This window comes from Rhagoletis pomonella, unplaced genomic scaffold, assembly GCF_013731165.1.
Source record: "Rhagoletis pomonella isolate Grant_MI unplaced genomic scaffold, Rhpom_1.0 Rhpom_scaffold_00008, whole genome shotgun sequence".
Taxonomy (NCBI): Eukaryota; Metazoa; Arthropoda; class Insecta; order Diptera; family Tephritidae; genus Rhagoletis; species Rhagoletis pomonella.
The window spans coordinates 46,796,415-46,816,926 of record NW_023458562.1 but is presented as its reverse complement, the minus strand read 5'-3'; the positions used below and the strand labels follow the sequence as shown (position 1 = coordinate 46,816,926).

The window sequence follows — 20,512 nt, the reverse complement described above, 5'->3', positions numbered from 1 at the left end:
AATAAAGCAAAACTCAAATTTTGGTATTATTTCCCATTTAAAAGTGAAATAAAGCAAATTTTGCATTATTGCCGTTTGTGTTATTTTTATATAAATATGATCAAAGTCCTATTTTCTTTACATACTGGCGCTTCAATTTTAAAGATCCTGTTTCATGCTCAAAAAAAAAAAGATTTTTCGTTTAACCTCAGTTTTTTTTTTTTTTTAATTTATTTGCTTTGGCGAAAAAATTATGTGTCATATCTTTAACCTAAGTGTAAATTATGTTCATACTCACTCATAGTTATGTATTTTTTGATTTATTTAAATAATTGTATAAATAAAAAATTCATCTAATGCAAAGTTAACCTAAATAAAAATTTCTTACCGTATAAAAATATGTATTTAAAAATTAACTTAAAATCTAGAATATTTCCTACGCAAATTCCTTGGCTCATTCGCTCTACTACAGCCTCGCCGCTGTTTCCGCAGCAGCAACTCCTCGTTTCCCGGCGAGCGACATGTCTCTTCGCACATTTCCAACGATGTGAATTTATTTTCATTCTTATCACAACTATTGGCTGAAAAGAGCATACACTCGTCTTCACAGTAGTTGTAGAACCAATAATTTCTCACCGTCCCCGAACTGAGACAAGGATACATGGTTAGCGTTTTAAAGCAGTATGCTGGAGTTTCCACAGGCTCAGTATCGAGATCTTCTTCTAAATCTTCTACCGGATTAAAGCGTGAATCAGGACGCCAGTTTCTGCCTCGATTATTTGGGCTTTCGAAGGCGTCTTCCTCCTGATCCACTTCGTTTTCTTCCTCATCAGGTCGTCTGCCGCCGCCGTAGAAACGATTGTTGTAACCGAAACGATTCGGAGAACGGTTACCTCCATTGACTTCAGCTTGGTCGTCGTCATTCGAATTACCTCTACGCCGACCCGCTATGTTATAACGGTTACCATAGCCGTAACGATTATTTGGTAAGTTTCCGTATTTGTCCTCGTCCTCTTCTCCATTTTCGTCTTCATCCCCTCCGTCTTCGTCTACTCCCTCTCCTTCCTGCTCATCCTCTTCGTCCGCATTACGATTTTGTTCCTGCGAGTTGGTTGGTCTCCTATAGCCATAACTGTTTCTGTCACGATTTTGCTCCCAGTTACTAAAATCCGGTTTTGCTAAGTCTTGCTTCTCATCTAATTTTTCGTTTTCAACTTCGACGGCGTTGTCCTCGTGCTCGTCTTCTTTTCTTGGTTCGACTCCACCATTTGCCTCATTTTCTTCGACTTCTTCCTCTTTTTCATTCCCGTTTTCTTCCTTCTCCTCCTCGTCGTGGGCTTCAGTTTGCTTGTCGTCGTCTCCTATTACCTGGTTTCTGCGTCCACCTCGCACGCCTTCCAAACATTCTCGTCCCATACATTTCTGATACTCTACTAGGCGCGCATATTTCACACCCTGACATCTGGCTTCCGCCATCGGATTTACATATTGACGTCTGCGCATCATTCTACCCTCCCCGCAGGTACGACTGCAAGGCGACCAAGCAGCCCAGCCAGTCAATTGACAATCCGCCCGTGATATTGATCCAGTTGAGTCTTCTCTTTCCTCTCCTTCTAGATAATCATCTTCATCGTTTATATCCCGACCTCTCATTCTATCAAATCGTCGCTCATCACGTCCACAATCTTCGCCCATACAGCCGCGATCTTGTCGCATTTCCACCTCGCAGTTGAAGATGTTTGCCACTTCCGGCTGTTTGTAGACGCGCGTTCGGTATTGGCGTCCTTCACCGCACTTAGCAGTGCACTCACTCCACGCAGTCCAAGGATGAGTATAGCATTCGCGGGGAACATCGAAATTATTTGCTATAAGAGAGTAAAAATAAAGATCCATTCATCTCACTAAATTTACCTACCGAACACACACTTACAGTCTTCATCTTCGCAAAGACGATCATAGAGTCTTTGCCGTCTAATCTTTAGTATAGCTAAGGGTTTCATAGGCGCGCCAGTATTGTCAAAAAATGGCGATCGTGGATCGTTTGGAAAGTCGGAGCGCATGCGACGTATTACATCAGCGGGAACTTGGGGCTGATCCGGTGACTGCAAATACGCTTATATATAATGCTCTCTTAAGAACTTATTCAAGTAATACTTACCGTATAAGAAGGCCCAGCATCGGTGCCGATATCCCACGGATACAAGGTAATAGTTTTCTGATCTAACCAAGTGCAATTGGGCACACAGAGCTCCAAACCCGACACGCCCACAATCCAATCAGGCGAAGGGTCTATTTTGGAAGCAAGTGATAGCAAATGATGTTGCGGATCCACGCGTATCGATGCTAGCGATTGCCCATTTAAGTTAGGAAAGGCAGGACCGCGCGCTTTAATTATAGTGCGTATTTTACCATCCTGGAAAATATATGAAAATGAAAGGCGCCTAATGAATTTGCGCCGTTTTCCATTACTCACCTTAAAGTTGTAGTTAAATTCACGCTCCAGTGTCTGCGCCGAACCGTGCTCGGCAAATTCTTTCATACCTTCAGTAGCCATTTGTCCATACTCCCAGAAACGATAGTCGGCCGTATGCGAGGCGCCGACAATATCGCTGAAACGCGTTATCCAACCTTTCGCAGGAAAGTCTTTCGGATGCAGATTTCGCGACCAAGTACCTTCGAAAGTGAGCTGTGAATAAGTGATTAGAAGAATTTCTGAATTATGACTTTTTAATTTTTAACTATGCATCAACAAACCTCATAGCGTGCCTCATCGCAAGCACAGCAGCTGTTCCTTTCTGCATTCGCCGGCGCACTTTCCACTTCGTCGACGCTTTCTTCGCAGATTCGTCGCGTGAGTCCACCATCGTCCATGAACCAAACATCACGGTGCTGTAACAACGTTGTGCGTATGAGCACACAACCATAGCCAGGTGCTTCGGGTGCTATCCATGAGACATCGATGCGCGTCTTCGGATTTGTGTTTGTGCTTTCTACCATATTGATACAATTCGGGCTGTAGCGTGTCTCTACGGGGTCGAGCAGCTCGAAATGCCCAAGATCTTGACTTAGACTCGGGTCGCCATTTTCATTTTCTAGCGCCAGCTTGAAACTGATGAATCGAACGCCATTATAAGCTTGAATAGTGACTATAGTGGAAGAAATTCAAATGGCACAATCTTAATTAGTTGCAAGTTTGAAGAATGAATGCGCAGCTTCCAATTATTATCTTTTATTTTTTTGGTTTATTTCCAACACTTCCATCTTAAAGCCTACGGCATAAGAGTTTTCTGTACTCCAGGCAGCTCTACGCTTTGTGTTTGCAGTTCTTTATCTTTCATTAGACCACTGAAATAGGATCTTAAGAAACGCGCTAGCTATTTTACTTATCAGTATGGCTCCCTTAAAAAGTAGAGCACTGCCGCAGAACTTGATACCCTAACCATTCAGGTAAGTCGTGGCCGTAACTGAAAGCCTTCGGCACCGTCTATAACTACACGCTATTAGAGAAAATTGAGATATGCTTTCTCCCATCTCAGTCTGTCGACTGCAGTTTTTCAGATACAATTTCGCAGCCCAAAAGAAAAATTAAAGAACTACTGTTTAACTTCTACATCTCGAAGCTCTATTACCAGAGAGAGTTCTACTTATCTGTTTTGTGGATAATTGCTCGATGTTTGCCCATGTATACGGAATTGAATATCTGTATTTGAATGTGAATGACATATCCTTCTCGTTATCATCTTCTCTGTGAAATCGACGGCGACTCTTTACAACCTAAACGAAGGAAGTGAGGCCGCAATTAAGCATCCAAGTCGATGGCCAAGTAATAACGACTGTTAATAACCGCGTAATTCTGCCCCAACGGAAAACCTATAGAGCGTTGTCCTGGAGTTCGAGGGTCAACCTAGCAACTGTGACGCGCTCACTAACAAATATACAAAATCTAGCGTGTTTGAGCTTCACAATCGTAATCTGCACCTGTCCTACAGCAGCAATCGAGGCTATTCTCGCGCGTATATAGAGCAGGAAGCCAAAAGATCCCTAATCAATTTTACCAGATAGGGTTGTGGAAAAGATAAAGTGGTATCATCTTGGATTATGGAATCTTTCAGGGCGCAACTACCCTTACTCAATTCCCACAAGATTACATCTCCAGAATTCTAAGCTTCAATTGGAACTTTAAAGAAGAATTAGGGTATAAAGCAGGCTAGAGTTTTTGGGCCAAGAACAAAGATCTCAGTTCCCATGGGTAGACTTAAGGTTGTGCGGAAAGCTTAATCTACAGCGAAAGTAACGCAACGATAACATACTAATTTGAAGCGAAACTAAGGCACCTTGTTTCCAATGGAATCAAGTCTGCAGTGATAATCGAGTGCGTGGATTAAACTCCTTAGTGACAATCAACAGAGTCTTCTCGCTTTGGATACCAGACAACAAAGGCATAGAAGGTAATGACGAGGCAGATATGCCTGCCAGGAAGACATCTTCAATAACGCCGACCTGCTCAGAGCACTTCGCGTAGGATAACACACCAGGAGAGAAGCGAGAAAAAGTCGAGAACAGCCCTGAAGCCAAACCACTGCCCTCCGACCGGAAAATATGCTATTGTGAAGATTGGACATGTATTAAGGAGTCCATTGTGATACCCCTTAGAGGGATGGGGAAAAGGACTCAGAAACGTAGAACAAAACGATAAAACCTAAGACTTCTTATTAGAAAAACACTCCGCGAGAGGTGGACGCTTAATACCGTAGTAATCCGATGCGGTCGATACGGAAATCAAGCAATCCTTCGACGTTCTCGAACAAACCATGACGGAGCCAAGAGCCTTGATAGCTGCTTGGCTGGTGGAATAGATAGAAACCAGTCCGAAGCCTCTATTATAGCGGACACCTCGGGTCGGAAAACGTTGCAGTGATCCGGTAGTCTAAATTTCAGGTTGATGTAAAATTCTTCGCGAAAGACAGCTCCAGCTATGTACGTTCCCACTTAGTTTTACTGCGGCAGCAGCTCTGTCTCCTGTATCTACTTGACTTGGTTCAAAGTGCCGCACTAATTCCAGTTAAGGCAGTTCTTTGCAATCTTTCCAGTCTCTTGACGATGAAGGTCTTGTCTAGTGCGTTTCAGCAGACGAGTACTCCATATAATTAAGTTGGTTGAATTATAGTTTCATAAAGCCAATGAACTATCTTCGGCAAGAGAGCCCAGCGCTTGCTAATGGGGCCTCTACAACAATAAAATACGACTGTTGCATTCTTGACTCTGATCTACATTCGGTTTCCAGGAAGGCTTGCTGTCAAGGCCCAATCCCAAGTACTTCACCCTGTCAGAGAGCTGGAAATTCGGTTTGTTATATCTCCTAGTAAAAGTAACAAGCCCAGTTTTCAACCAAGTTCAGGTGACCCAGCATAAGTTCAAGCACTGGAGTTTTTCATTTGTTATCATTGCTATAGTCAGCATACGCATTCATCGACAGTCAATTCTTTCCAGAGCCACTAACAGGCCGTTGACGATGAATTTGCATAAAAGCATCTTGTCCGGCCCGGTTACTATCACACCACGAAATATCGATATTCGGAATAATCGATATCATATCGAACCTTCTAATTTAGTCCAGTCTTGCTGACAAAAGTCCTTGTACTCCGTTGGTTTGCGAATGCGCTCAATTCAAACCTCAACAAAATGTCTACCTATTCAGCTACCGAAGATATTCTCTTTCACTCGATATCAAGGAGATACCCTTAGCATATTTCTGTTATTTTTTCCTCATATTTGCAAAAATTCTTGTTATTATTTGTTTTCATACCAAATTTACGTCATTCGAAGTACATACAAACGCCCGTAAATTTGTATAAATACGATCGAGCTGATTAAGTACCCTTGATTTTTGAAATGACTCAGAAATATAGTAATTAATTTACTATTGCCTGGTAAATATGTATTATTTATTGTAAGTACATATGTGTGTAAGCAAAATATTTACGTATACTATATTCATGAAATATGTACATGAGGCGTTCCATCGCAAAACGGACGGGGTTCACACTTCATGTGTTTGATTTGTTTAAAATTTTTAGGGTTGATGCATAAACATAAATACATAATAAATAAATATGAAATTTGAGCTTGATTAGTACATTTTTAAAAACTTTACAGCACAAAAACAAAAACAAATCGATTTAATAGCTTTCAAAGTATCTCGAGGATTGGGCGAGAAAGAATAAAAAAAATCACACGTAAACTTATCAAAATTCTCTATGAAAAGATATATTTAAAAATTTTTTTTTCTTCAAAAATTTTTCATATACAAATTTTTTGAAAAAAAAAATTAGTTTTTGAAAATATGCCTTCTAAAAAAAATAAAAAAATATTACACTGGTAGCTCTGAGTATTGCGCAATATTTAAGTATAGTATTATGCGTGCACTCTACAACAAATTTTAGTTAGAATTTTTTTTACGCCGAAGTTGAGTAAAATGAGTATATTACAAGTTTAGAAGGTTTTAAATTTTTTTTTTTTGCAAAACTGGCGTTATTTTTTATTTTTTTAATTTTCTTTAAAAACAGTTTTGCGCATTTTCTTCCATAAGAAAAAATCGCAAAAAGCCGTCAGCATAAAAAATATTAAAAATCAACGCGATTTTGCAATAGCTGAAAACTTGCACTTTTTTATACTAAAAATTAATGGGCTACAAGACTGCATACTGAAAAAAAAATTAAACAAATTTGTAAATTCTTAATGTACTCATTTTACTCAACTTCGGTGTAAAAAAAATGCATAACTTAAATTATTGACAAGAGTACCCCATGATACTATACTTAAATATTGCGCAATACTCAGAGCCACAATTTTTGATTTTTTATTCTTTTTTGAGATGGCAAAAAATCAAATGTGTTATCAAAAAATTTTATGTGAAAAAGAAATTTGTAAATATTTGTTTTCATAGAGAACTTTGATGCGTGTATGTGTGATTTTTTCCAGATTTTTTCCTCACCCGTTCTTAGATATTTGGAAAACTATTAAATCGATTTGTTTTTGTTTTTGTGCTGTAAAGTTTTTAAAAATGTATTGATCAAGCTCAAATTCAATATATTTTTTTTATTATTTATGTTTATGCACCAACCCTAAAAATGTGAAACAAATCAAGCATAAGAACTGTGAATCCCGTCCGTTTTGGTATGGAACGCCCCTCATACATATGTGCGAGTATATTGCACAACCTTCCAGTATTATAAAATAAGCCGCATCTACGTCGATTTCTGTAAACTGCTTGATAAGTCAAAGTTTAGACTTCAATAAGTGTTGTTTTTAAATACATATGTATGTATATATTTTGCTTGTCATTTAAATCTATGTATATTAGGGTGTCCATCGATTTTTTTTTTTTAAATTTCAAGACCCTACCCCTTAAATTCCTTCGTTTTTATGAGAAATTTTATTGCCTATCTCAATGCGAGTTTAATTTCAATGTGGCTACTGAAGAGGATGTAGTAAAGGCTATTTACGCGAATTGGTCCAATGCGGTGGGTTCCGGTGGAGTACACCTGAGATTTATAAAACTAATTTTACTATTCGTTATTTCTGCCCTCACACATATAATAATCTTTTCAATTACTTCTTGTGTCAAGTAGTTGGAAGATCTCGAACATCTTACTAATACCAAAAGTAAATTATCCAGAACTACCACAAGATTTTCGACTAATAATTATTCTGCCTGTTTTAAGGTATTTGGAAAGTATTTGGAGAGCAAAGTAATATTCTACCTGATTTCCGCGCACGTCACAGTTGCACTACAGCCATGCTAGAAATATTTGAAGATATTCGTCCTGCATATGACCAAAACCAGTTAACAATCATGTGTCCGTTGGATTTTAGCAGGGCTTTTGATACAGTTGACCATAAACTACTACTTAAAAAAAAAAAAAATGTTTGGTTTCCGCAGCTTTGCACTAAAACTTATGAAAAGTTATCCATCTAATCGTCAGTAATAAGTACAGTGTGGGAAAAGAGTATCTCGTCTAAAACGTGTTACGTCTGGAGTATCTCAAGGTTCAATATTGGGTCCATTCGCATTCGCATCAAATGATACGAATGGTTTGCGAATGCGAATGTGTACATGGGCAAAGAGTCCACTCTAATATTGCTGAAATTGCTCTAAGTCTATCTAACCAGGGTGCGGACAATAACCGGCTTTTAGCTTCAGGTGCTAAACGGTTAAGTAGTATATTAAGCAACATCGACGGGCCTTCAACAAGTACTGTTAAAAGTCTTATAAGCAACATAGAAATAATTTTAGATTCCTTCAGCAAAAGCGAAGGCTCGGATGTAGAATCTGGAGATATTAAAGAATGTGAAATTAAAGCTCAATTGAGGGTTTACCTTAAAGAAAAACGAGCCCATCTCGGTGAAAATCCTCTCGATTGGTGGGAAACTAAACTAAAATACGACTAATTGACAGATCTGGCACGCAAATATTTGAGCGCTCCACCCGCCAGCGTTCTAAGTGAGCAATTGTTCAGCAGCTGGCCTTATATACGAGCCTCTAAGAAATCGCCTCATGGGAGAAAAGGCAGCAAAATTTCTTTTTTTGAAATATAATATGCCCCGTTTGAACTTTGACTACTAGATTAAATCACTGTATAGGTTAAGGTAAATACAAGGATGAACTGTTTTGCCCATATGAACTATTCGGTTTGTAAAATATATAAATTGTAAGGACGTGATATCGCATGTGCTTTTATTACTTTTCCTAATATGCTTCTCTAATCCTTGCTCTTTCTCCTACACAATGCGCTTAGGCTCCTTAAGCGCCATATTGAAAATTATTGAAATCGGTCGAAAACCACGGGCAGTTTAAAAAAAACCCCAAAACTGGCTATATTTTAGGAGGAGTAGGTTTTTTCAGATTTCTAAAATATTCAAGACGGTGCTTAAGGAGGTTAAGCACAATGTTTGTACCAAATTTGGTTGAGATCGGTGAAGTAGTTATATGATATAAGCGGATAGTGCCACCCCCATTTTCCTAAACATTTTTTAAAAGCCAATATTTTGCTAAAGAGCGATTGTATATATCAATTTTCAATAAATATTGATGAATACCTTAGAAACACGGCTAAAAAAATCTGAAAGTCCGGTACACACACAATAAAATTGCAAGGCTGTATTTAAGAAAAGTCGCATAATTTCGACAATTTTTATTCGATTAGAATAAATGAGCTATCAGTTTATTTGAAAATAGATTTAACTAGTGAGCCCGCATGGCGTTAAAACGCCCAAAATTGAATTTCAAAAACTTAAAAAATATTCCAAATGTTAGTCAGAGCTATAAGAGATCCAAGTGCCATATTTCATTAAAATCGTGCAGCCGTTGCGGAGTGAAGAGCAGTCTCTCATAGTGCATGTTTTTATTTTCATCGAATTTCTAATCACTCTATACCGATGAAAAAAGTTCAGATGGCATTGACTATTAAATAATTTGATTTTAATTTTTCAACAATTAATTTTTCGAAAAACTAAAACCAGTTTGCACACCTACAAACCAAGCGCTTTAATTTGACATCTCATTTTTGAAAATCGGGCGAACGGTACAGATCTTTTATCCCGAACAAAAAATCTCTTCGCGCATTAAATATATAGTAGGTAGTACTACATATTTTGAAACTGTGGACATTAGTGATGGTAAAAACTTAAAAATTAAGAAAAAATGTTTTTTTTTTTTTAATTTGCCCGATGAAATTTCCCAACAATCCAAGTCCTCTCCTCACAAAATGTTCGATCTTTAAAATTGAATGGAAACTAGTCATTCAAAAACTAGTAAATCTACAAAACCGTACTTAACGACCTAAAATGACAAGGCGCTACCTAAATGACTTTTGAAAAATCTTTAAAAATAGGCAATAATATTTTTCATAAAAAGGAAGGAAATGAAGGGGTAGGGCCTTGAAAAAAAATCGATGTGCACCCTAATGTATACACATACATACATGCATACATACATATAATTTTCCCCGTGCTTTCGTTCAAGTTCAATGTTTTCGAAATTCAAAACTGATAACGTCCAGGCCAACGTAAAGTTATGCTTATTCACAAAATTGTATATATGCCCGTACATATGTATATGTATGTATTTACGTTTACAAAATGTATATATATATATATCTAAGTATATGCCTTAGTATCTAAACTCGGAAAAACATAGATTAGTAAGTATATTTGCTGTTTGACTTCATCTAATAGTTTTTCCAACAAATAATATCCACCGGTTATTAACTACACATATATGTACGTATGTATAAACTACATAAAACCTCCCACTCACCATTATATTCCTGCCCCAAAACGTAAGTTTGCGGATTCCCACTGATTGTGACCACGAAATTCTCATCTACCGGGGATTTTGGCATATTTGTATTTGTCGGATAGCGACTGCATATTAGCGCATCCACTTGGTGATGTTTGGCCAAAAGAAACACTACGAATATTGCTTTGAGCAACAACATATTCATTAAAGCGGTTGTTTACGCGTTCGATTCGAAAAGTAAACTAATCGTTGAGCTCGGCTAAGATGCCGCTGAGACCGTTCTGAGTGGAGATTATGATTGTTTTCGCAAAAAAAAAAACTATACTGATACCATATATATGCACGTACTACAGTAATGTGTGAAAAAGTGCGAACAGCTCTAGAACTGACTGCTAAAATAAAAGTTTCAGTAAGCGAGAGGTGGTTAGATTAGGTTAGGAAGGCGCGTATGACTGACTCGTACTTCCACCCGTATGAAGACTTGCCCTTTGCGAATGCCCTTTATGACTGCCAGGAGGAGGCACATACTTCAAACCGCAGTTGTTCCACATTGTGATGAAACTGGAGCTCCGGTATTTTGACTTCCGCTATCTCCCACAATTATTGAAAATCATGATCCCAAATGCTTGAGACGCCTTATTTGGAGGGCCGGACATTGACATAGGCAGTGGTGAAACGATTTCTCTTCTTCCACATCCTTATAACTTATGGGTATACGCCATCGATTGAGCTATAGTACAGTGCGTTGTGATGGCGCCGACAAGAGCCCTTACTGCAGATTTGTTTAGTGATAATAGTTCCTCAGTACGACTCTTATTGAATCTCGGCCATAACCATATTGAGATCTCACAGTCATTCCGATTGATGCATATGCTATTAGTTACAGCTGTCGTGTAGTAGGAAGTTATCCGCATAGCCTATTTGTAATTCCAGGCCGCGTCTAAACATATCGTTGGCTAAATCTTTCTTTACCTTCGATATTGCTATGTCCAGGAGTCTAGCAGAGAAGCCAGCGATGCTGAGCTACTTTTGACTTTACTAGCTTGGGAATTTCTGAACTACACTCGATTTTACTGCCTTGGAACCTAATGTTTTCATTGCCGCCTGGTTGTTAACGAATATAGCGATATTTCCTGACCGAGGCTTACTTAACCGTATGAGATAAATCGCACTCTGTTTGGCAAGGATATCCGTTTGAAAGACACTGCAGCTATCACGCAGGTGATATGATTGCCTTATCTGAAAGCCCATGGGACACAGATCCGATCCATTTCTTTTTTAAACATTACGCCATCGGTGTAGATGAAAATACCATAATTTTCTAATCTTCACTTGTTGGAAAATGTATGGGAAACTTAAGGCTAAAATCCCAGAATGACGTTCATCGAGAGATGATATCCAGGAATGGGTATGGATATGCAGATACATTTATACGACATAATCCCTGTTCCTGCGTCATTGTTCGCGCACTCTGGGCAACCCCATGTGCGAGATGATTAACCTGCCCGTGTAGAGCGTCGGGTTAGACACTGGCGGCTCCGGTGGGTTAACTCCTACATATTGGATTTAAGCACACACTGAAATGAGCAGCCATTGCGACTCGCTGTATGAATGTGCCTCGTAACAAAACTCAGCAATGGATTGTGTGTTATGCTTGGGACCCGCCACGTAAATACGTGAACCACAGAAAATACTAAAGAGATCTCGCCTGCAACCCAAAGCATTCTCGAGCTAAAAGAAGGAGAGAAAGGGGGAGGAAAATAAAGTACCCCCTGGAAATTGGCACTGCTCCGTTGTTTTTTACTCTTGCAAGCAGTTTTTGGCGAAGACATTGGCCCAATGTCCAAAAGTTGAATCTGAATGCTCATACAAAGCAATGTTACTTCCGATCTTATGTTCCGGTTCCCTGGTCTTGTGTACAGCCATACATAATCAGTATAGTCTGAATATAAAACCAGAGAGAATTCAGACGAACGTATGTATCGGGGCTTGTCCTGCGGATGCCCTCAATGTTATAACCAGGGAACGGATTTTTAGGACCTAAAAACCTATAAGAAAGGCAAAATGAAATAAAGAAATAGGCGGGAAAAGGCAAAATAAAATAGCGAAAAAGGCAGGAAAAGGCACTAGGTATTGCAAAAAAAGCAAAATATGGCACTAAAAAAAGACAGAAAATACAAAGAACAATCAAAAAATACATTTATTTTAGAAATGTTTATATTACAAGTAAAAAGAGAAAAACTATGAACTAGTTTCATTATATGAAAAATTTGTACTTTGAATCTTTGCCTATTTTATCCTTTCGAGTTTCTAACTAATAAAACTTTAATCTGTATAGTTGTAGTAACATTGAACCACAAGCTACATTTTGCATTTTTATTCGATTTTCGCGAAGAATAGCCTTGAATGTACTAAATGTGCGCTCGACGTAAGTTGATACAAGTGGAGCCCAATTTAAATATGGAACGTTTGAAACGTTCATATTATCAGGAATAAGGGCGTTTTCCTCGCCCTTTACGCTTAACGCTTCTATAAGCCGCATGGGCATGTGTATATTTTTTAATCTTTAAAAAAAAATTGTAAATGCTATAATCGCTTTTTTAAAGGTAGAAAAGGCAAGAAAAGGCAAATATCTTAAAAAGGCAAAAAAAGGCAAATATCATAAAAAAGGCAATAAAAGGCAACATCAAATGTGTATATATGGAATCAGGTAAAGCTAAATCGTGGACATTCTTAATCGAATATACTCTATCTCTTTAGCAGAAAAACAGGCAATTTCCATAAAATCCGTTCCCTGGTTATAATAACTGTGGTGTAGTGGTAAGCAGTGCGCGCTTCCACTCCGCAGCACCTGGGTTCAAACCCTGGTCAAAGCAACATCGCAAAAAAATATAGAAAAAAGGTTTTTTCTTAACAGCGGTCGTCCCTCGGCAGGCAATGGCAAACCTCCGAGTGTTTTTCTGCCATGAAAAACAGCTTCTCATAAAAATACAATCGCCGTTCGGAGTCGGCGTAAATCTGTAGGTCCCTCCGCTTTGTGTGACAACATTAAGGCGCACGCCACAATTCGGAGGAGAAGCTCGGCCAGACACTAACATATGTGTAAGCGCCAATCTATTATTATTATTATTATTAGTAGTTTACGCCACCATCAAGGTGAGCGGGTCGCTAGTTTATCGAATTTGCGGATGGCCATTATGACTGTGGAGTCTTTCACTACAAAGTCGAAGCTTATTACGCAGTGAAATAACTTTGCTTTATATATCGTTATTAGTTATTTCGTTGTGGATGTTTTTGGATCAACGGTCATCGCAAAAGGGAGGGTTATATACTAGTCTCAATCGAGAACCAGATCTCACGCACTGTCGAAACTACTTGCAGTGAAATTTGTCGTATATAACCCGAATTAAACACATAACTTGTTAAGAAAGCCTAGATTCGAAGTTTCGCGGTGAGTAGCGATTTTTACTAGGCTTTGCTCGGTTATTGCTATTATATGCTATTTTTTAAAGGATACATTAACGTTTGGCTCGCGAATTCGTGAGGACCTTACGGAGCTCTGAAGCAGTATTAGTTGGAGGAACTGAACCTTTTCGATATACTTTCATATCTTTGAGAGGTGCGGAATAACCTTAAAAACTAGGCAAGGTACAGAGCAGTGAGCTAAGATTCATGCCGTCTTAATAAATATGAAATTAAATCGAAAGAAACCCGCATGACGACTTGCTTCAATAAGAGTGGCTATTGGAAGCGCACAACCCAAAAACATTTCAGAGCGCAAATTGAGAATTTTAAGTGAAATTCTCACAAGAACTTTTAGAACGATGGGACTTTTTGGTAACGAATAACTGGATTACTTAAGACGTATAAATAGAGATTGCAAATCTGAAAAAATAACTATATACATAAACATGTACATTAGACCATACCAGAAAAAAATGTGCGCCGTTCACCTCTGAGTCGTAAAGTATTTTTGGAAGGCAATTTCGATACTTATTATTTGGCTGAACGAGGGCGTCGCTTTTTTTAATTTTTCGTCATTTACAGTGGGATCTTGAAGCATAATATGTCGGCGCTTTTGCCTTGAGGATAACATTTTTTTGTTCCAAAGTTTATTGACCTCTAGCACCCCGTTCTAGTACTCATCCACAGATCTCATTTTTATACCTTTATGTGTACCACCCTAATGCCAGTAAATCAATGCTCTCCAAAAATCAATACGCTTTTGCTAAAGAATTTTCTTGATTGTTCCAGTAGAACTATTAAAAAAAAAATCTTTTTATTGCCGAATGTCCTTAGGTGTCATCGAAAAATTTCAAAAGGCGACTCCTACGTTCGACCACAACAAAATCTTTTTCGAAAATTTCTTGCAAAAAATCTTTGGACTCGGAGGTGCACGGCGATTTTTTTTTGTATGCTTGTGGGTCAGTCTAATTTCACGTAGATTTTGAGTAAACCAGGTAAGTTGGGACTGCGTACGTGATCAGCCCTTATATTGAAAGAAACATGTACGACCTTTTATGTTCACCACTGTGTTGTGCTAAGAGCGCACAAAACAAGAGGGGCCAATGTTTTTGGTTTTGATAAGATGCTTGATTGGCGCTGCGATGTATGTATTATAAATAGTAGCTAAGCGGGAATTGACTTGGACTGCAATTGTTTTGAAGAATAACTGAAAGACAAAGTATTATTAATGTGTATGTGCAAGTGTCTGCAAATAGACTTTTCGAGAAAAATGATCAGAATTTGGGAGGTGAGAAAACCACATACAGCTTCTTTTTTTGATTTGCTAGTTCTTTGTATTTATACATGTATACTACGAGTATGTACTTATGTCTTAAATATTCGAAATTTGTTTACTAAAATCTATATACAGTTACATACATATGTAGGTATATCAGTGGCTATAGTTACACTTCACATGCCCATTCATGCAATTGCAAACTTTTGTTCAGTTCTGTAAGTAACTACTTCCAATAATTCTGAATATCACCCACAAAAGGCTCTTTTGGTTTTCGCCTGCGATTTTTGCGCTCAATTTTCCTTCTCGGCTTCGTCTTAGTCAACGATTTCGGCTTACCAAACTGTTGACCCCACTCGTCGGCTTCCTCGATATCCTGGGTATCTTCTTGATTTTTGTGTGGCAATAGACAAGTGCCCTCACATGCTTCCAACGATCGGAACTTATTCCTATTATCATCACAATCATCGGTGGTGAAGAGCTTGCACTCCAGATCATCGGCATCGTAGAACCAGTAGTTGCGTACACCTAAAATTTTGCGATCGCAACGTGATCGCCGCATATATGGTTTGTCAAAGCAAAACTGCTGCACTACATTGTAGCTGCTTGGGTCACTGCTTTCCACATAAACGGCCCTGTGCCCGTTTTCATCATATTGTTCATGTATGCCAAAGTCGTCGTTGCCTTCGTCCAGATTGTTGCGCGGGAAATTGTCGTTGACTCGATTGGAAAGGCCATAACGTGTCGCACCACGACCGCGATAATTATGACCTCCGCCATCAGGCCTATTGTCATTACGATTGTACGAGCCGTCATCCAGTTCTCCGTTATCCTCCTCACCATCTTGCTCGGCAACTTCGCCAAGCGGTTGATTTAGCTCGTCTTCCTCTCTTTCACCAGCTGGTTCAGCGAGGCTTTCATCATCCGATAAGTTAGGTTGTCGTCCAAAATAACGTGAGCCTGGATATCTGCTAGGAAAATCTTCCGCACGACGTTGCCCAAATAGCTCAGGTTGCGGCATGCCTCTTACAGTATCATCTTCTTCTGGTAAATCCTCTTCATTGGCATTCTCATTTTCTGCATTGTCTTCGAATGTGCCAAGGTCACCACCATTATTCTCAACTTTCTCATCAAACCGACTCTGCGTCTGTCTGCCACCGCAATCTTTGCCTTCACAATCCTTGCGCTGCTCTAAATCTACCGGATTCTCGTTCTGCAATGAAATTCGTAGTTATTGAAGATAAAGCTCAGACCCTTTCCGCATTTCTGTCTTACCAAACATTTCTCGCGTTCATAGGGATTTGTATAGTCCCGTGTGCGGGTTGACGTGCCACTTCCACACCGCCGCGAGCATGGTGTCCACGCGTTCCAAGGCGTTAGCTCGCACTCTTCAGTTGCCTCGCTTGCAAGCTCTAATTTTTCTATGCCGCATTGTTCACCAAGACATTTTCGCGTTTGTCTCAGAACTACCTGACAGTTGAAGCTCGCTGCCAAAGCGGGATCCTTATAGGCGCGTGTACGGTACTGTGTGCCGGGACCGCAACGTGTTGTGCACTCACTCCAAGTATTCCATGGGTGGGTTGAGCACTCAAGTGGTATGATGTCAGCTTGAATGCAAAAAAATGTAGAAAAGGTTGGATGATGAAGTAAAATGAAACGGGCCAAAGGAATTAGTAAGGCTAATCTACAGAATGAACGATGTATGAGAGCTCAAAAGCGTTGCAGGTGAACAGAAATATATACAATCTCGCGGGTATAGGTTCGCGGACTCTAAAGAGTGTTCTGAGCTAGTGCTACCACATTTGAAAGCCTAACTGAACCTACCCGACTCGCATTCTCGTTCGTACAACTTCTTCCGCCTAACATAGAGCGTAGCCATTGGCTTCATCGGTGCACCGCTCCTTTCATAGAACGGCGATCGTTCATCATTCGGTGATGTAGAGGTGATGCGACGCACAACATCTGGCGGTATTTGTGCTTGATCCGGAGACTGTAAGCAGAGTTTAATTGAAGCTAATAAACTGTACATAAATTATCGCTCACCATGTACGATGGACCGGCATCGGTGCCAATATCCCAAGGGTATAAATTCAATACTTTTTCACTTATCCAAGTGCAATTTTCCAGACACAGCTCCAAGCCAGCAACGCCCAATATCCAATCGGGCGAGGGTTCAATTTTCGTAACCAGTGAGATGACATGGTGCTGCGGATCGACGCGCACATTTGCCAATGTGGTACCCGCAACATTCTTGCGATGCGTAATACCTGGCGCCTTGATAATCGTGCGTATATCGCCAGACTAAGGAGTGGAAATTATATTTTCAGCTTCTCCAGAAATTTGCTCAAAACGTTAACTGTGTGCAAAACATAAATGTACCTTTACTTCTAATTCCAACAACCTAGTGGCGCCGTGCTCCGCCATTTCTTTTAGGCCACGGCTCGCAAGTGCTCCATATTTCCAAAAACGATAATCTTGCGAATGCGATGCTCCAATAAGCTCACTGAACCGCGAACGCCATTCTTCTACAGGAAAATCATGCGGATGTGTATTACGACCCCATTTACGCTCCACAATCAGCTGAAAAAAGAATAGAAAAAATTATCAACAGCCGTTGTTTACAAAAATTGAACGTGTCCACACACAGTTTCACGACTTCGTTCTCACGCTCAGACTCTCTATTTATCGTCTCTCATGCCAAAAGTGGTTATATTCTCTGCCTTTTTCTATCACGCTCTATTTCGCTATTTCCCTCTCTTACCCACCTCATACTTTGCCTCATCACATGCGCAACACGGTTCCACCGGTGGCGTCTGGCTATTCACGTCATCAATCTCTTCCGGGCAGATACGTTTCGTTAGAAAGCCATCATCTATAAACCAGACGTTGCGGTGTTGCAACACAGCTGCCTTGACGAGCACGCAACCGCCCGCAGGCGCCACCCAGCCAACGCTTACGCGAATTTTTGTATTCGCATTTGTGCTCTCGATCATATTCTCACACGCCGAGCTGAAGCGCGTCTCAGCGGCATCGATAAGCTCAAAATAGCCAATTGTTTCGGGGCCGGCAAGAATTGAGGGATCTTCACTCTCAACAACCAGCGTGAAGCTGATAAACTTGAGTGCCGCGTCACAAGATAGGGAAACTGAAACGTTGCAAAATAACAATAAAAATATGTTAATTATAAGCAATAAGCGCACGTTTTCGGAAAAATAGTAACATTTATAAATCGATGTAAGTAAGCTTTGTACACATGTAAGCTTATCGCGTAAATATTTAAAACTCATTATCTATTTACTCACTGTTGTAACGTTGCCCTGGTATATAGGTCGCGGGATTGCCTTCAATCAACACTAGAAAATTCTCATCGACCGCTGAGCGATCACCGCTGGCACCTTGCGGTCGCCGATCACAGGCCTGCCACGAATTGCGTATAATGAGTAGCACTAAAAACAGCTGTGCACAATGCCACATATCGTGGTAAACGATTTTCCGTTTCCGTGAAATCAAAGGAAAAATGAAAAGTAGCGAAACATCTAGAAGCGGAAGTAAATTTTTTAAAACACTCCGCTGCTAATGCTAACCGAATTTTTACTTTTTGTTCCTTTCGTTGTGATGGCTCCTCAGCAAATGATGTTCAGCTTCGAATAGTGTCTTGAGATAGGCCGAAATTGTTGTGAGTTCGGAATGTGCTCAACGATCAGCTGCGCTTATTTATGCTTAGCCCCCGCAACACTCCCGATCATTTAGAGGCGGTATGTTGACAAAATAAAAATATTAATTGGTCACTTTTTGTTTGTTAGTTTGTTTTTGTGTTCGACGCACTGAAATTGTGTCACGCGCTTATCGCTTGCCATAAGTAGTAAAGTAGCGTCTTGGGTGCCATTTAGCGGCTTAAGTTTAAACCTAAAGGTTTCGCTGACAGATATTTGTGATTAAATATGGAGAAGCGTGAATATGTTATAGATATGCGGATGCATCTTTGGCATGCGATGTGTTCGGTGGTGACACTGCTACTGCAACGCAAAATAAAGTTGGGCAGTCATAGGAAATTATTTTTTAGAAATTTCGCATATAAGGTTAGTTCGTGTTGAGTTCGACTTACGCAACGTGGCTCAGTCAGACGGATTCATATACCGCCCTTTGTCAGGAAAAAATATGAAAGAAAGTGCAAGGAAGATGAGTGTGATGAGAGTGACAATTAGCATCAAATGTTCAAGAATCGGCTCACTTTCGCCCAACTAAATGAGATTCAACAGGCTGAAACCTTTGTCCCACGTAGTGGACTTAACTCTCACAGTACCCTAAACCTATTTCAGAAAAATTTTCAATTTGAATTGCAAATTGTGAGGACAAAAAAGCTAATGCCAATAAAAAGTTGTCATTCATATTTTTTCTAAAAAAAATATTTTTGGTCCTAAATATTTTGTTTTTTTAATTTTACAAAAATATCTAAACGGAAATGAGATAATTTCATATTTTATCTCTCAGAGGTGGTCCCATAGTAATCTGGTTTAGATCCGATCGTTGGGTCATGAGATATATATATGTATATACATATATATCGTCGTTTAAAGTACAAGTAAAGTATATGAGAATTGAAGTCGGGTTTGTTTTTTGGTTAAAAATTACTTGTTTCATTTATCATTTTATTCAACAAACAACAACAAATTATTATTTTTTCTCAAATCCATAAGATATCTTATTTTTTTTAAAGAAGAAATTAAAAATATTATTATGTACATCATATTAAATGTACATATTAAATCGAAGTAAAATTTAAATTCATATTTTTTTCAAAACAAATTTATTTATTCCGAGATAAATTTTATTTCTCCAAAAAACCTAGAACATCGTTTTGAAAAACAGTTATACTCTTTAAATTATACTGTTGATTTTTTGTAATTTTTGTGAATTTTTTTTTCAAGAAAATCGTTTTTTCTAATAAATAAGTTTGTAACTGTTTTGATAAAAATTCAGATTTTCTCTTAAAAATTATTTTTCCTTAAATCCCTGAAATTTTTTTCCAAACAAAGTTTGAGTAATATTGGTTACCAAATTTTTGCTATTTTTGTTTTTAAATGTTATTCTTAAAATTTTAAAAACTTAAATACGTAACTGCCAAAATGCACACAATATTCTTATAAGCGCCGGACTTTTTTCAATTCAATTCAATTCATTTATTAAGTCAATGGCAAAAAGCCTTACTGACTAGATTTACAGATTCCTTAAACTTAAACTTAAAACTAATAAAATATTAAATCAATGGCGGATTATCTCGGTAGTAAGATTCAATATCTGCCTTGAAATGGGACCTTGACATTGCGAAATCGAGATCAATAATTCTGCAGATGCGATTTAACTCGTTGAGCCCTCTTATAAGTGGGGCAAATTTGAGATAATTCGATCTCAGAATACCAATATAAAAAATATTAGTAGAGCGTAGAGCTCTATTGGGGATATTAAAACATATCTGTCCAAGAAGAGCTGAA

The 20,512-nt window shown here is 38.9% G+C and overlaps 2 protein-coding genes across 4 annotated transcripts; both read right to left on the bottom strand.

Annotated features, from left to right (window-relative positions):
- Positions 1-83: 83 nt before the first annotated feature.
- Positions 84-10,533, bottom strand: LOC118745005 (spondin-1). Its single transcript, XM_036478501.1, has 6 exons — positions 10,298-10,533; positions 2,734-3,125; positions 2,453-2,665; positions 2,138-2,392; positions 1,910-2,081; positions 84-1,844 (listed from the first exon to the last, which is right to left on the bottom strand). The coding sequence occupies exons 1-6, from the start codon at positions 10,482-10,484 to the stop codon at positions 397-399; spliced, it is 2,667 nt and encodes an 888-aa protein (XP_036334394.1). The 5' UTR covers positions 10,485-10,533; the 3' UTR covers positions 84-396.
- Positions 10,534-13,377: 2,844 nt separating this feature from the next.
- On the bottom strand, positions 13,378-18,680 carry LOC118745004 (spondin-1). 3 transcript variants are annotated; one of them, XM_036478500.1, is made up of 8 exons: positions 18,323-18,654; positions 17,786-18,165; positions 17,400-17,600; positions 17,064-17,321; positions 16,845-17,010; positions 16,296-16,627; positions 16,026-16,233; positions 13,378-15,986 (listed from the first exon to the last, which is right to left on the bottom strand). In XM_036478500.1, exons 1-8 carry the CDS (start codon positions 18,492-18,494, stop codon positions 15,247-15,249), a joined length of 2,457 nt encoding a protein of 818 aa, XP_036334393.1. In that variant the 5' UTR covers positions 18,495-18,654; the 3' UTR covers positions 13,378-15,246. The 3 variants fall into 3 exon arrangements, with proteins under 3 accessions (XP_036334393.1, XP_036334392.1, XP_036334391.1); XM_036478498.1 differs by having other exon boundaries at positions 15,247-16,233; positions 18,323-18,556; positions 18,616-18,680; XM_036478499.1 differs by having other exon boundaries at positions 13,378-16,233.
- Between the last annotated feature and the right edge of the window lie 1,832 nt (positions 18,681-20,512).

Bases quoted from the DNA above. Each gene is read 5' to 3' on its own strand.
- LOC118745005 (XM_036478501.1), bottom strand. From the start codon at position 10,484: ATGAATATGTTGTTGCTCAAAGCAATATTCGTAGTGTTTCTTTTGGCC. The intron at 2,666-2,733 runs GTTTGTTGATGC...ACTTATTCACAG, and splicing joins GCGATGAGGCACGCTATGAG to CTCACTTTCGAAGGTACTTG. The intron at 2,393-2,452 runs GTGAGTAATGGA...TATATTTTCCAG, and splicing joins AATTTAACTACAACTTTAAG to GATGGTAAAATACGCACTAT.
- LOC118745004 (XM_036478498.1), bottom strand. From the start codon at position 18,494: ATGTGGCATTGTGCACAGCTGTTTTTAGTGCTACTCATTATACGCAAT. The intron at 17,322-17,399 runs GTACATTTATGT...TCCACTCCTTAG, and splicing joins TGTTGGAATTAGAAGTAAAG to TCTGGCGATATACGCACGAT. The intron at 17,011-17,063 runs GTGAGCGATAAT...CTCTGCTTACAG, and splicing joins ATGCCGGTCCATCGTACATG to TCTCCGGATCAAGCACAAAT.